General features: G+C 37.6%; 1 protein-coding gene across 1 annotated transcript; it reads left to right on the forward strand.

Moving 5' to 3' along the window:
- Positions 1-1703: 1703 nt before the first annotated feature.
- On the forward strand, positions 1704-14368 carry RSPH4A (radial spoke head component 4A). The gene is made up of 6 exons (XM_063098476.1): positions 1704-2383; positions 5994-6228; positions 9852-10592; positions 11794-11944; positions 12571-12688; positions 14134-14368. Exons 1-6 carry the CDS (start codon positions 1704-1706, stop codon positions 14366-14368), a joined length of 2160 nt encoding a protein of 719 aa, XP_062954546.1.
- The last annotated feature ends 754 nt before the right edge of the window (positions 14369-15122 follow it).

Raw genomic sequence — 15122 nt, forward strand, 5'->3', positions numbered from 1 at the left:
AATGAAGCAGGAATAATAATGGACATTTTCTTAGGTTGTTCCTTTTGGTTGCTCTTCTCTCGGAAAGTGGAGAGATAAGCAAGCTCTAAGTCTGTTCCTTCATGCTTCCTTTCCCCTGGCCCTACCACCTGCTGTGGCTTGTCTTTCCAAGAAAAAAAAGCCTACATCATATCTTGCTAGTTGCAAGGAAGAAGAAAAAAGAACCATGAGGGTGGAAAAAAATGCCAACTCCTTAATCCTTGTACCAGTTACCAAAAAAATCCAATTTATACTCGTTGTACTAGTTTATCTTAACCCTTTGTCTTGTTTTTAGAATTCCAAGTGTTCTAAATCCCAGGGGTCTAACTTTATGGAGTCCCTATACAAGCAGAAATTATATGCAACATTTTGTGTGTGTGCACATGTGTATATTTTGGGAAGGGTAAAGATCCACAGCTTTTATCAAATTGAAGGGTTCTGTGATTCCCTCACCAAACTGGGGAGAGAGAGTATTATGTTCTTCCATAAAGTTGGAGTGTATGAACGACGTCTTGCTAAATGGAATTCATACTAGTGAAATGTGTTAAATATCAAGTATTAGTCGGTTTATTAAAAAAAGACAGAGAAATACAGAACAAATTAACATTAAAGACTTCATTGATTTATGGTTTATAGTCAAGGACAGATATGGTACAGTCCTTTATACCTTCTTCATGTTCGGATTGCATACTCTAAATTAATTGTCATAATCCTGATCTTAAATCATTGTAGAAGTATGGATTCGCATTTATATAATCAAATAAAGATTATATTATGCCAATATAGTTTAGTGTTAGTTTAAATATCAGTTATTAGAAAATAGATAGCCCATGAGCTGTCTACTAATATAGGGTAAATTTCTGCATTGCCTTCTTGAAGATAATATTCTGCCTACTTATTGGGCAGATTCCATATAAGCAAAACTCAGGATTTTATTTCTTCTCCAAAAGTCTCCAGAGTTGGTTGACTAGCGCTGATGAGACAACTTCTATGTACACTATGAATGTTGGATTCTCCTGGTCTGCACACTGGATCCCTTTGTCACCTGCACCTCCAAGATACCCAATCTCTCTGTCTCTCTGTCTCTCTCTCTCTCTCTGTCTCTCTCTCTCTCTCTCTCTCTCTCTCTCTCACACACACACACACACACACACACACACACACACACACACACACACACACACACACACACACACACACACACACACACACACACACACACACACACACACACACACTACATTGTCCCTCCATGCACGTCTCCCTACTCACAGTACAAGTACAACTTGGATCAAACTATCTGACCCTTTCAAGTCCTCCTGCGCGGACTCGCCATTCCTCCTACTTCGTGCTCACGTCTCAGGAACTAGCTCTCGGGTTTCCAAACAAAAGGGTCCAGGTGGGATTGGCTGCACTACAAAGAGGGGCAGGGGCTCCACCCAATCACAAATCTAGGCTTTTCCTCTTTCTTAATGTCCTTCCTGGGATCTTGGCACCACGTGTGCATTGTTTTTCTTGGAGGAGCACTACCCGGGGTTGCTATGGAGATAGGACGCTGCAACTTGCAAGGCAAAAAGGACTCAGAAATCGCTTAGGAGACCTCAGCAAAGCGACAGCTCTGCGTTGCTTTCTTCCATATCTTCTCGTCCCCTTTATCCACAATTTTATCCCCCCTGATTCCTTCCATGGAAGACTCGACCTCCCTGAAGCAAGAAAAAGAAAGCCAAGAACCGGAGGAAGCACGGCCGCGGGGGAAAGGAACGACAGCAGTTTCTCCCCCATATGCTGAGCCTGAGTCATCCGAGCCCTTGGAGGTGGAGCAGGGGCCGGAAACTGGAGCCCAGCCCAGGAACAGCCCTCCTCGGAGCCCCCGGTCTAGAGCCAGCACATCTCTGGGTGACCTCACGGGACTGGGAGCATCACCTTCCCCTTCTGCTCCTCAGGAGTCCTCTTCTACTCTTTCTCCCCTGTCTCTGGCTAGACAGGACCTTGTGGCCCCATCGCAGTCAGACAAGACCCCTAGTGTGATTCCTGAAGCTGGGACGCCTCATTCTGATCCTTTGGAACTATCATCTGATAAAAGAGAATCGACTCCTCATCACACAAGCCAATCAGAGGGAAAAACCCTTCAACAGTCTCACCAACCGAAACCTCACTCGTATGGGCCAAGGGATGAGAGATATAACAGCTCTAAACAAAAAGAGCTGAGATTTGACATTTTCCAGGAGGAAGACTCAAACAGTAACTCTGATCTAGATCAGCCTGAGCTGGGGCCCTCGGAAGCCGCGCCCAGCATGCTTGAGATTGCCATTCAGAATGCTAAGGCTTACCTGCTGAAGACCAGCAGCAAGTCAGGCTTAAATCTGTAAGTGTCGGAGAGAATATAAAGAGAAAAGTCAGGCAAAGCAAGAGGGGGTGGGAGTATCTCTTTGTGTGAGTGAGTTTCTGTGGGCAAATGGAAATACATTTGACAGAATTGTGTTAGTGAAAGAGTTAGTGACTTAATTCTTTGGCCACTCACTGGTTGGGATTCTTCTAGCTGCTTTTTACGACCCTAGGCAGATGAAATAAAAAATAGGAATTGTGGAGTCTCGGGCTTGAAAGAGACCTCAGAGATAGTGAAGTCCAAGCATCTCTCCAGGATACTTATAAAAAATAATTGTCTACTGGTGGTAGGGAGCTCATGTCTCTAACTTAGGCATTCTAGTGCTTGCATGGCTTGGTTTTGAGTTCCCACTCAGGCCAGTGCTAGGGTGGCAAACCATCCAAATTTGCCTGGGACTGTCCTGATTTAAGCCCTGAAAGTTCTGCATTCTAAGATACCTCTCAGTCCTGAACAAACTGGGAGAACTGGTCATTATGCAGGCCACACAGAACACATGCCTTATTTTCCAGGTCACTCCTGAAATGTGATGACCAATGATCGAGGTATGTTCTGGCCATCCCATTATAGCTTTGATTTCAGAACTCATGACTAGGTATAGATTTCTAGAGAGTCTTGCTTCCAGAGTTACATAATCATAAGGTCAACAGAATTTTAGGGCTAGAAGGGACTTTAGAAAACATCTAATACAATCCACTTGTTTTTTAAATGAGGGGTCTGAGTCACAGAGAAACTAATTTGCTCAAGATTCCACTGGCTCACAGCATTCACTGCCTCTTACCTCTCTCTCCATCACTGTGCTCCAGCCACATGGCCTGTCAGTTCCCTTTGCCCAGAATGCTTCTTCCCTAGGTCTTGCCTGTCTGGCTCCTCATTCTTCAGAACTCGGCTTCCATATAGCACTAATATAACAGCCTGTTCTTTTTCTTTATAGCAATTAATGCCATTTATAATTTTGTATATATTCATAGATTTATATTTTAATGTTTGATTCTCCCACTAGATTGCAGGGCCCTGGAAAGCAGGGACTATGTGGGTTTTGTACTGTGCTATCTACTTAGTGCCTAGCACAATGCTATCAAGTATTATTTAATACGAATGAATGAAAGAATGAATAGCAGCACGGGGACTACAATCTATACCTTCTGAATCTAGTTCAGTTCTCTTTATAATCTGCTGAGGTGCCTCCTGATTTATCAGTAAATATTACTTGAGTGCATATTGAATATAAAATGTGGCAAATGTTTGCAGCTATTTCTAGACTTTAAGAAATATGAGATATAATTTTAAGGTCTAATGAATAAAAAAACCCAATTAATATTTGAAGTGAGAAATCTTTCACTAAATCCAAGATGGACCATTTAAAATATTATTTATAAGTTATTATTTTAAACTACAGTTTACTTAAGAATGTGATTGGCTATTTAGTAGTGGATTCTTCTTGAATTTCTGATATAAACTTCTTGTCATAATGCCCTGGGTTAAAAGACAAGCACAAATTTAATTCTACTTCAAAATGTCATCTCTGAGATAATAAATTGTTATGTTCCTTAATATTCACTATTATACTCTGAGCACTTTAGAGCATGCAGTTAAAAACTGCTTAGTAAAGGATGACTTTAACTCCAAATCTTATATGAAGATCTAATCTGACAGCCATAAAAGCTATTTTTCATGGCAATTAAAACAATCTTTGACTAAAATACAGGGTCTGATAATGGTATTTTATCATGGAACAAAAAGCCTACAGAAAAGAATTGCTTCTTCCTTTCTTCTATTCTATTAAAACAAATTATTAATCCTTCCTAACTGAAAAAAAGTTTTAATTATGAATTAAAATCATATGACCATATTTCATAATTGGACATAAAGCCATTTCCAGGTGTGGACATTTATATACCATCCGGACCGAAGAACTATGAATAAAGCACAAGGTAGACATTATATTAAAAACTGAAAAGTAAAATGAAAAATTTGGACTTCGAGTCCCTAATCTGATGTCATACACGACCCCTATTGGAGCAAATCAAACACTCCAGTTACAAACCCAGCTATTGCCTGGTAAACAACAATATTTTTAGTCTGGTGGCTTCTCCATAAGTTTCAACACTGAATGTATATTGAGGAAGCTTGATGAAGTTTTAAAGAAACTCCTAGTCAAAACATTTCTGTTATTTATGAGAAGAGCAATATTTGGGGAAAGAATGATATATGCTTCAAGCATAATATTTTTAACCGCCCTTCACCTTGATTGTCCATATGTTCTACACATTTTTCTCTGACATTCCTACAGTCCACAAGATAAATGTAGACATTAAAGAAAAAATTTTTTAAAATAGGTCATGTCAATTAATAGAAAATAGGCAATTATTGAGCATCTATTTAGTTTGTTTTACTACAATAAGGGAGGAGATATATAAAAAATAAAATGCTAATTCTGGCCATGGAAGAACCTAGTGCAGTTGCTGAATAAGAAATATATAGTACAAAATTTCATAGCAGCATATCAGTGTTCTCATAAAGGGCCACCTAAACTGAGGAAGAATGGTTTTGGGGAATGACTAGAGTGGTAAGTTCTTGAGGATAAAGGGAGTTTTAAATTATTTTTTGAGAGAAATTATACATATGGGACATAATGAGCAAAGGCACCCAGGTAGGACTTAACAAACGTATGAAAGTGATTTTTATTAGATTTACTTTGCTGAGGGAGAAGGTCTAATTGAACTAATAATTAGAAATGACATTGAAGCCATACAATGCATTTCCACCAAAGGCAATTTATGCAGGTTTCCACATTGAACGGAGGAGTTTCTTTTCAACATGAGAGCATTTTGATAGACATTTTGGCCTCTTAAACCATAAATCCACATTGTATATATGGTATTTGAAAAAGCACACACCAACAGTTATGTACAGAAAATGATGAATGTAATAAATTAATGAGAAGGTAGAGGCAGCACTAATTCAGTTGTGAAATAAAAAGGCAAGTTTTTTAATAGAATAAAGCAAAATATTAGAGTGCCTCATATTTTAATAAAGGTGAGTAATATCTGATGACACTTTTAGTTGCGTGTTGGTGGAGTTTATAACATGAAATGTATTTCTTTTAGGTCTAAAAAACACTGAAGTAGATAATTGGTTTTAAAAAAACAGAATAGAAAGGAAGAAAACAGATCTTAAAGACAGAGTCGATAGGATTTAGAAATCAAATTGAATTTGGGAAGGTGAGAAGAGGATGGAAAAGAAGTTAAGGTAAAAGAGTGAAAAATGATGTTAATCACTTCTAAATATATAACCAAGAGATTTCAGGTTCAGAAATAAAATGTGAAAATGTACCTGATGTGGAACATGTATCTTGCTGGAATATGTTTTTCTTTAACAACTTAAACATCCATATCATATCGGAGGCATTGCCTAAGAAAAGTTCTAGGATAGGTTCATTGTGGCATAGTAGAAATTACCTGAGGTGTTTATCCACTGACAATGTCTGGAGACTTCAAGTTGTTGAAGTTTCCTAAAGACCAACTAGTTGAGTCTGCATGAAATGATTCTTCAAATGCTCTTGATATTATCTGGAATTTTCTCTGTGTAGATACGATCATCTTTCTAATATGCTGACCAAGATATTAGATGAGCGTCCTGAAAATGCTGTTGACATTATTGAAAATATTAGTGAAGATGTAAAGATGGCATATTTTATCAAAAAGTTAGATACACTCCGAAATGAGAATGAGATGCTTCCAACATATGAAATAGCAGAGAAGCAAAAGGCTCTTTTTCTCCAGGGACATTTGGAAGGAGCTGACCCAGAACTGGAAGATGAAATAGTAAGTCACTGCTATGAATTTTAATAGTCAAATCTTAGAGTTTCATTTGAGATGAGTGGGGTATGGTTTCAAATTCACACCAACTGCCTTTTATAGCTTTCTAAATAGTATTTGCATCTTATTTTTCTTAAATCTCTCCGGGCCTTTTCCAATCAACCTCATTTCGTGACACTTTTTTCCTTGTCTAGGGTTTTTTTTTTTTTTTTCCATACCGTATTTTACAAGCCCTAGCTGTTTGTTGTGTGTTTATGGGGTAAGCTTCTTGATATTAGAGAAAATGGTTTCATCATATTGTATATTCTCTAAGGTGCCTGGTACAGATCTGGGTGTGTTGTTGTTTCTTATTAAATATTTGCTAAATAATGAATGGATGTCAGATGATTAAAAATTAGGTTTTAAATCAAGTTGCGTCTTTCCCCCTTTAATTTACTAGATAATTTAGAAGTACTTCTAATGTAATTTGCTTTCTCTTTTAAGGCAAACTCCTCTTATTCTGTCTTAATGTTATGAATACTAATGTCAATGGGACACAATACAAGAAGAGAGGAATAAAATACTTCTTTTAATCTTGGTAGACAAATTGTTGAAAATATTTAGAGAGAAAGTTGGTGACGGGGGAAAGCTATAATTAGAGAATCAAATCTAGTGCATGCATCACAGGAATTTTAGCTTCAGATATTTCAAAATAGTATCCAATATTCACTGGACTAAATACCTATATTCTTGTAATTTATACACATTTGCTGAGCTTCCATGTTCTGTTACCACTTGACTATTTAAAATATGCCTACATACTTGCAAATTTGTGTTTGGAATAAGGTATTTTCAAAAAAGGGCTCTATCAGGGAAAAGACAAGAGGGACAGGGACCTAGATGGTAGGTGCAACCTCTAGGGCTCAGCAGCCTATGGAGAGAGACCCAAACTATAACCAAAAATTAGGATATGGGGCAAGAGCACAAATAAGCTGTTTTCATGAGTCCCTTAGCCACGTTCTGTAAAACTTCCTAATAAAAAGTAGGATTTGTGTTAGAATCTAGAAGAGCTGAGTCATCAGGTGAAGATTAAAAGCTCCACCTCAGAGTGGAACGATGCAGGCACGGAAGAGAGGCAGGTAGGTCTCCAAAGCATTGAAACGTGCGCTGTGTGACCAACTCAGTCCCAGATTTATATGAGGGTACTTTAAAAAGTTCGTGAAAAAATAGAATTAAAAGATAATATGGATCTTTCCACAAACTTTGCCAAGACTCCTCGTTTGTTTAGAGTGTTCATGTCTTTACTCCTGTCTTCGCCCATACCGGGACCCCTGTGCTTAGTCTTCAGCATGCATTTGCTCGTTTATCCATTCGTATGTGAACCTCGTGAGTACCCGCTGCATGCTAGGTACTGAGATAGATGGGTGAAAAAGATTTTTCTGACTTTAAGTTGCTTACAGTCTAGTGAAAGAGGCTAAAAAGATTAAGAAGCCATTTGATTAGTGCAATAAAGAAAAAGCCTCATATAAAGGAAGCACATGGGCTTTGGAGTTATGTCTGAGGTAAAATCCTAGCTCAATCACTTACTAGTTGTGTGACTTTGAGCAAGTGACTAAATTTTCCAAGCCTCAGAGATAATCACATTGCAACAACCTGAGGAGTAAAGGTAATATATAGAAATACATAGAAAGATAATATATAGAAAGGGTCTGGCATATACTAGGTACTTAATAAATAGTGACAATTATTATATTGGTTTGACAACAGGCTACAAGACAAAATGGAATATGTAACTGCTATTGAGAATTGGGGAAGGCTTTGTAGTGGAAGTGATATTTCATTTGGGTCATGAAGGATAAGTAGGTATTCACCAGGTAAAGACTATAAGGAATGAAATTCTAGCAAAAAAGAACAATAGAAATCAGAAAAGATTATTTAATGTTAAGAGGAGCATGGGTTTAAGGGAGTGAGTAATGGAAAAAAGCAAACGTATTTCTAAAACTCTTTGCACATTGATAAGAAATTTCCTTTTTCGTATACAATGGGAAGTCGACAGAGGTTTTCAATAGGGAGTGACATGGTCTGACTTTTGGTTTAGGAAGATAACTCTGGTAGAAATGTGGAGGAGAATAAAAGAAGAAAGGTTAAAATAGGGGCAGGGAGGAGAGCATTAGAAGTTTCTATAGTAGAACAAATAGTAAGGACGGTGACTAACATGACAGAAATGAATAAAAGAGGTGGAGATAATGCCAACACATTTTTAGGTGCTAGAATCAATAGGACTGAAACTAATTGAGTACTAAAGGTTCAAGGGGGTCAGAGGAAGCAAAGATGACTGAACTTGCTGTTTTGAGAAACTGAGGTAATGGTGCTGTCATTAGTGAAGAGAGAGCACACAGAAGAAAGAGAAAACTTTGAGAGAAATATGAATTACATCTTAACTTGCGGTATCTGTAGAATATACAGATTGGAATTTCTAATGGGTGGCTGGAAGTATGCGTGGGCAATATGACAGAAAAGTCACAGTTGTAGAGATGACTTTTAAACAGCCACATACCAGTTAGGGGGAGTGGGAGAACTCTTCCCAGCATAAAGCAATGAGTGATGAGATGGCTGAGAATGAAAGTTTGAGAACACTAACATTTAGGGCTCAATTAAGAAAAAAGAGACTTAAGAACTAGTTCTAGAGGGCTGGGTAGGCTCGAGAGTGAGTGGTGCAGCGGATGTCAAGGAAAGAGTTTTACAATCCTACATGAGAGAGATGAAGATTGAGAAATGTCATTATATTTATTTTGACACTACAATAATAACATAAATAAGAACAGATTATTTGTAAGAACAGCAAAGTGCTCTCAATTTTTCCATCTTGAGGATTGAGATTTTGTCTTGCAAGTTATTCCGACCTCAGTTAAGTTTCTTTCCTACTATCTCACAAATGTTTTCCTACAGTCCACTTGTGACTCTGCTCGCCCATTTTCCTGTACTTCTTTTAATGAATTATTTATGTTTCTCGTTATTATTTTAAATACAAAAGTATTTATTACAAGTAGAGGCAAACATCTGACTATATCTCCAAGTATAGTCATGCCTGAGCACTTTATTATAAGTTCCTTTTATTTATCCTGTATTGCCCTATATGTAGGGTATTACATTAATTTTCATTTTTCATATATATATAAAACCATTTATTTAATAAATATTTATTTTTTAATATAGAGTAATATAAGCATGTAATATTTAAATATGTATATATAAAAATATTTTCTTTCTAAATATGTGTGAACCTAAGTTGTACTACATCTTATTTTAGGATAGAAAGGGAGTCACTTAAATATATTTATTAAAGAGAGATGTTGAATTTTTATTATTAACAGTAATTATTAAATTCTCTCTGCCTAAGATAAACACATAAAATAAAATAACTTATAATATATTATTGAGTATAAGACACAGTGGTAGAAACTACATTTATAAGTCATGAGAGAAGAAATGAAATTCAGGAATTATCATAGTTTGATATAATCTTGAAAGAAATGCCAAATAAGTGGTGGACAGAGAAAGCAGAGCTGATTTCAAGATGTGTTTAAAAAGGGAGGTGGGGCAAGCTCTCTCTTATGGATCAATTTTAACCACAACATTTGCTTTCCCAGGCAGAAATCCCTCTTCCGAATATAATGGAGTCAGCTTTTTATTTTGAACAAGCTGGAGTTGGTTTGGGCACAGATGAGACTTACCGCGTATTTCTTGCCCTCAAGCAGCTTACTGACACCCACCCGATCCAAAGGTGCCGTTTCTGGGGCAAGATCTTGGGTTTGGAAATGAATTATATTGTAGCTGAAGTGGAATTCCGTGAGGGGGAAGACGAAGAGGAGGTGGAAGAGGAAGATGTAGCTGAAGAGAGGGACAACGGAGAAAGTGAAGCTGACGAAGACGAGGAAGATGAATCACCGAAGTCCTTCTACAAGGCCCCACCGGCTATACCAAAAGAAGAAGGTAGAACAGGGGCCAACAAATATGTCTATTTTGTTTGCAGTGAACCAGGAAGACCATGGATAAAGTTACCATCAGTTACACCTGCACAAATTGTTATTTCAAGAAAAATCAAGAAATTTTTCACTGGGAGATTGGATGCTCCCATCATAAGCTACCCGCCTTTCCCAGGAAATGAGAGCAATTACTTACGAGCACAAATTGCCCGAATTTCAGCAGGGACCCATGTCAGTCCTCTAGGATTCTATCAGTTTGGTGAAGAGGAAGGAGAGGAGGAGGAAGAGGTAGAAGGCGGGCGAGAGAGCTTTGAGGAAAACCCCGATTTTGAAGGCATCCAAGTGATCGATCTAGTGGAATCCCTATCCAATTGGGTTCATCACGTACAGCACATTCTCCCTCAGGTAGGGGCTTTGCAATTCTCAATCTATCTGCCAATCAGCAAACATTTATCAAATAGTCCCTACAATGCACAGACACACACAAAACGAAGATCTTTAGACTCTAGACAGAGAAAGAGATCATTAAGGAACAAAGTAAAAACAGAGCACTATGTAATTGCCAGGGTCCCAGGGATCTTCAAACAGATATTTATTTTCAAATGGAAAATAAAATAAGTACTTCTTTGGAGTATTTGACAGGTGATATATGGATTTAGATTTATGCGTGTTTTGAAATTATTTTTATATGTTAAATATAGATGAGTGTATTAATTTTGGAAATGATTTTTTTATTAGATCTCTATAATACATGGAGCGTAGATGCTAAGAACAATAAAAAATGATAATGAAAGCAAAAAGCAAGCAAACAGCGCTATATAGCATCTATTGTGCCAGGTGCTGTTAATAGCACTGCGTGTGTGTGTGTGTGTGTGTGTGTGTGTGTGTGTGTGTGTGTGTGTACATATATTCCTCACAACGACTCTATGAAAGAATATTATTATTATTATTTTACAGATGAGAAAGTTGAGGCAGAGAGTGTAGGAAACGTGACAAAGGGAATATTGCTAATAAGTAACAGAGTCAGATGTGGGGCTATGCAGAATGGACCCAGAGCCCATCGTCCTAACCACTCTGCGATACTGCCTCACTCTGCTGTACCTGCTATACTGCAGGTAGAAAATCTTGAGCACACTTTCATCTAGACAAGAGATACTGGTAGGTATCTCTACGTGAAAATGAATTAATGAGAACTTATACACCCCACACTTTCATACCTAGCATTAAATTACCACGTTTTAAATTTTGTTGTTGATCATCATCATCATCATCCTAGCTTTACCTCTCATATAAATTATTTATTACGTACCAGTAAAATGCATTATTACCATTTTTACTAAGGTTCTGCTAATTTAAAAATATAACTGAACCTTCAAGGTTTCTAACTTCAAAAAGTTGGCAAATTCTTGAAATAAGTAGTACCGTTTTTGTTTGAAATGGCCTAGATTGAAATAGCACTTGGTAAATATATGTTGAATGAATGAATGACTAATTGATCAAATTCCCACACAGTGAAACTTCATCCTGATACTTGGTTCAATCCAAGTAAATATTCTGAGATTTTAAGGTCCTCATTACTGCTAAATCTTGCAACATTCCTTCTCAGGGTCGCTGTAATTGGTTCAACCCCATACAAAAAAATGAGGAAGAAGAAGAGGAAGAAGATGAAGAAAAAGAGGAAGAAAAAGGAGAAGGGCCTGACTACATAGAACAGGAAGTGGGGCCGCCTCTTTTGACACCAATCTCTGAAGATTTAGGTAATTTTACATAACTATATCACACACAGACACGCAAACTGTATAATATACTATATGCATTGTATGGCAAATATATAAGAGTTGGAAACCTCTAAGAAGTGGGCTAGAGCCAAAGTTCCAACCCTTTGCCCCTTCCTGTGTTGTGGGATGGGAGGGAGTAGAGAATGCAGCTGGCCACACCAATGTCCCCTGACAGAGGTGGAAGGAATGACACAGGGACGAAACATAAGTTGGCTACAGCTCTTACTGGAAATGCTGACAGTTATGTTGTGTGGTACTGTTTTTTGTTTTTGTTTTTGTTTTTTTGTTAAGTGTACTCTTGTTGCTATATTCTTGTTTCTTCCTACTCAGCCTTGGAGTATTTGTGTTCGTAACCCTTGATCTCTCTCATAACAATTTGACCTTTCATTTGGTCATCAAATATTGCTTCCTCTACCACATAAGCCTTAATATAACTTCTTGTCTCTGTTGCAAAAATGAAGATATAATTTCAAATTTCATTGTTCCAAATGTTGATAAAATGCCCTCCTGATTTTATGTTAAGCTGCTGATGCTTTTACCTTTCTTTCTATATCAAATGTGTGTGTTGAAGATGTTATGAATTTGAATTTCTTTTTGGGTTCTAGAGATTCAGAATATACCTCCTTGGACAGCACGGCTATCCTCCAATCTCATTCCTCAGCATGCTATTGCAGTCCTTCGATCCAACCTTTGGCCGGGAGCATATGCCTTTTCCAATGGCAAGTAAGTATCTCACCACTTACAAAGCCATTACTGTGATTTTCTAAGCTCCAGAAATTATAAATTATCACTGGAATGTTAAGCTACCATTATTTTAACTCATCTTTGCTATTTTAGGTTTGTGTGGCTTAAAATCACATCTGTATTATACAGTAAAGTATGAAATTCAGGACATTAGAGTAATTCACACTTCTGCCCTTTTAATTTTCCTATTAATTAAGATAACATATGGTTTTTTGCTATGATTATTTGGGTAATTGACTTATTCATTCACTTAGTAGATTAATGGAGCTAATTCTAAGTAGCCTTTAAATTAGTTTGTCTCAGATCATTTTCTTGGACATCTTGATAAAAGATAGCTAAAAACATGCTTTACTTAGGCTATCACTTTCAAGAGAATTAGCGTCAAGAGAATACTAAAAATCCTTTATTCCTCACATAGAACATACACTTCCATTTGTCTTTGCTTCTATTTCTTTCCTAATAACCCAGTGTCAGAAGCTCAGTTGAGCTGAAACAAGAGCTGAGCTGTGAGGGGTCAGGGTAACCGTTAAAGTAACAAGCCAAAAATCAGAGTTCAGCCTTTAATTATTTACAATGATAGTATAAGCAAGAGAAAACTTTGACTTCCACTGTTCCATTTCCCCCCATGGAATGGCTCACCAGTGCAAGGTCCGGTGGATCAGCACAAATGTGGGTGTCATAGATGTGGGGTTGTGGGGTCATCTCACTGTCAAGAGAGGCCCTGAACAAAAGGCTCCTGCAGTTCTATGGACCAGGGGGAGGATGGGAGGGCTAGAAGGAGGAAAAATACTGAATACAGTCATAAGGGGGAAGGGAGGTGCCAGAAGGCCTCTCCTGAAAGCCTCAGAGATAGACCTAGGGATGAAGGCACATGGGCTGGGAATGCAAATACGCAGAGTATGAGAAACCAGAGGGCCAGTGTCCTTGATCACAACTCCCCTTACAGACGGCAATACATTGGTTATGCACAAAGTCTGGTGTGGAGGTGGGGGCAATTTTCCCTGGTGAGGCCTGCCAGGTAAAGGCCTTTGTGATTGCCCATGATCAGGCTTGAAGAAAATAACAAACTCAACTCCTCACCTGGTCGTTTGCTGGGTTAGCAACTTTTTAAATCTGTTTGTGAAAGGTGGTACCTTTTTTCCCACCGAAAATAATTGAATGACCAGTCTTTTTTGTGTGTGGTTTAGGTATAGGGTACATTTTGACAGGATCTGGCCCCATGGTTTTAACCAGCTTGAGCAATTTGGGACAAAATAATTCCCTGTGGTAGAAGAATCATTGAGGGATATTCTACCTGTAGCATTTTAAATGTATTGTTTTTTAAAATTATGGGAACATGATACTCTACGCACTTTATTATTACAGAATGGTCAATTTATCTTACTGAAAAAATTAAGTAATGATCTTGTTTTTTTTACTTATAGAAAGTTTGATAACCTCTACATAGGCTGGGGTCATAAATATAGTGTAGACAATTATACACCCCCAGTTCCACCACCAGTTTATCAAGAATACCCCAGTGGACCAGAAATTACAGAAATGAACGACCCTAGTGTGGAAGAAGAGCAGGCTTTCAGGGCTGCAGAAGCAGCAGCTGTACTTGCATCTGAAGAGAATGAAGAAACTGAAGATGAGGATGAGGAAGATGATTATGACTAAGAATACAATTAGCCTGATCTTATGTGGCACCGATACATACGCATCCCTTATGTCAGACTGATTTCATATACAGCTATGTGTACACACACACACACACACTTAGGTACTTCAAAAAGTTCATGGAAAAATAGTTAAAATACAAACATCCCATGAACTTTTAAAGTACCCTCATATACAAATATGAAATTATTCATGTGCAAAATGCCATTCTTTGAAAATATCAAATGTGGAATTTCATATGTAGAACTATTAATGTTTATAGAAAGATGCACAATGGATTTTCTGGAGGCTAAATTACATGCAATCACATCAGTGTTCTGATGGCTATGAATAATGGATATGTGCTTGTGTATTCTTGTCTTAAAAAGGTCTTAGGTTTAATTTCTAATATGGTAACAACTGAAAGACATAACCCACAAAAGCTTTTTGGAAACTTCAATATTTTTTAAGTGTCAAAGATTACAACAAAAATACTGATAACCACTGAAGTAGAGCATGTATTCTTAAGCCTTTGTAACTGCCTACTTTTGGGCCTGTGACATTGTGTACAAATACTGTATATGTGTATATATTCATATTTTTCCAGCAGAAAGTGTGTTCATAATTCCATCACCTGCTCAAAGACTATAGAAACATTCGAATTTTTAACCCTTTTGCTACTTCTCAAAACTTTCTCAATCTGACGTCTCCTTCCTCCTACAGAAATTGATTTGAACTGGGCAAAAATGATTTGCACAGAGCTGGTTAGCTGGGA

The sequence above is a fragment of the Cynocephalus volans genome, chromosome 5 (assembly GCF_027409185.1).
Source record: "Cynocephalus volans isolate mCynVol1 chromosome 5, mCynVol1.pri, whole genome shotgun sequence".
NCBI classification, from domain to species: Eukaryota; Metazoa; Chordata; class Mammalia; order Dermoptera; family Cynocephalidae; genus Cynocephalus; species Cynocephalus volans.

What these genes read in the sequence shown, in the direction of transcription:
- RSPH4A (XM_063098476.1), top strand. Translation starts at nt 1,704, where the DNA reads ATGGAAGACTCGACCTCCCTGAAGCAAGAAAAAGAAAGCCAAGAACCG. An exon ending in TACAGCACATTCTCCCTCAG is followed by an intron (nt 10,593 to 11,793) that starts GTAGGGGCTTTG and finishes ATTCCTTCTCAG; the next exon opens with GGTCGCTGTAATTGGTTCAA. An exon ending in TATGCCTTTTCCAATGGCAA is followed by an intron (nt 12,689 to 14,133) that starts GTAAGTATCTCA and finishes TTTTACTTATAG; the next exon opens with AAAGTTTGATAACCTCTACA.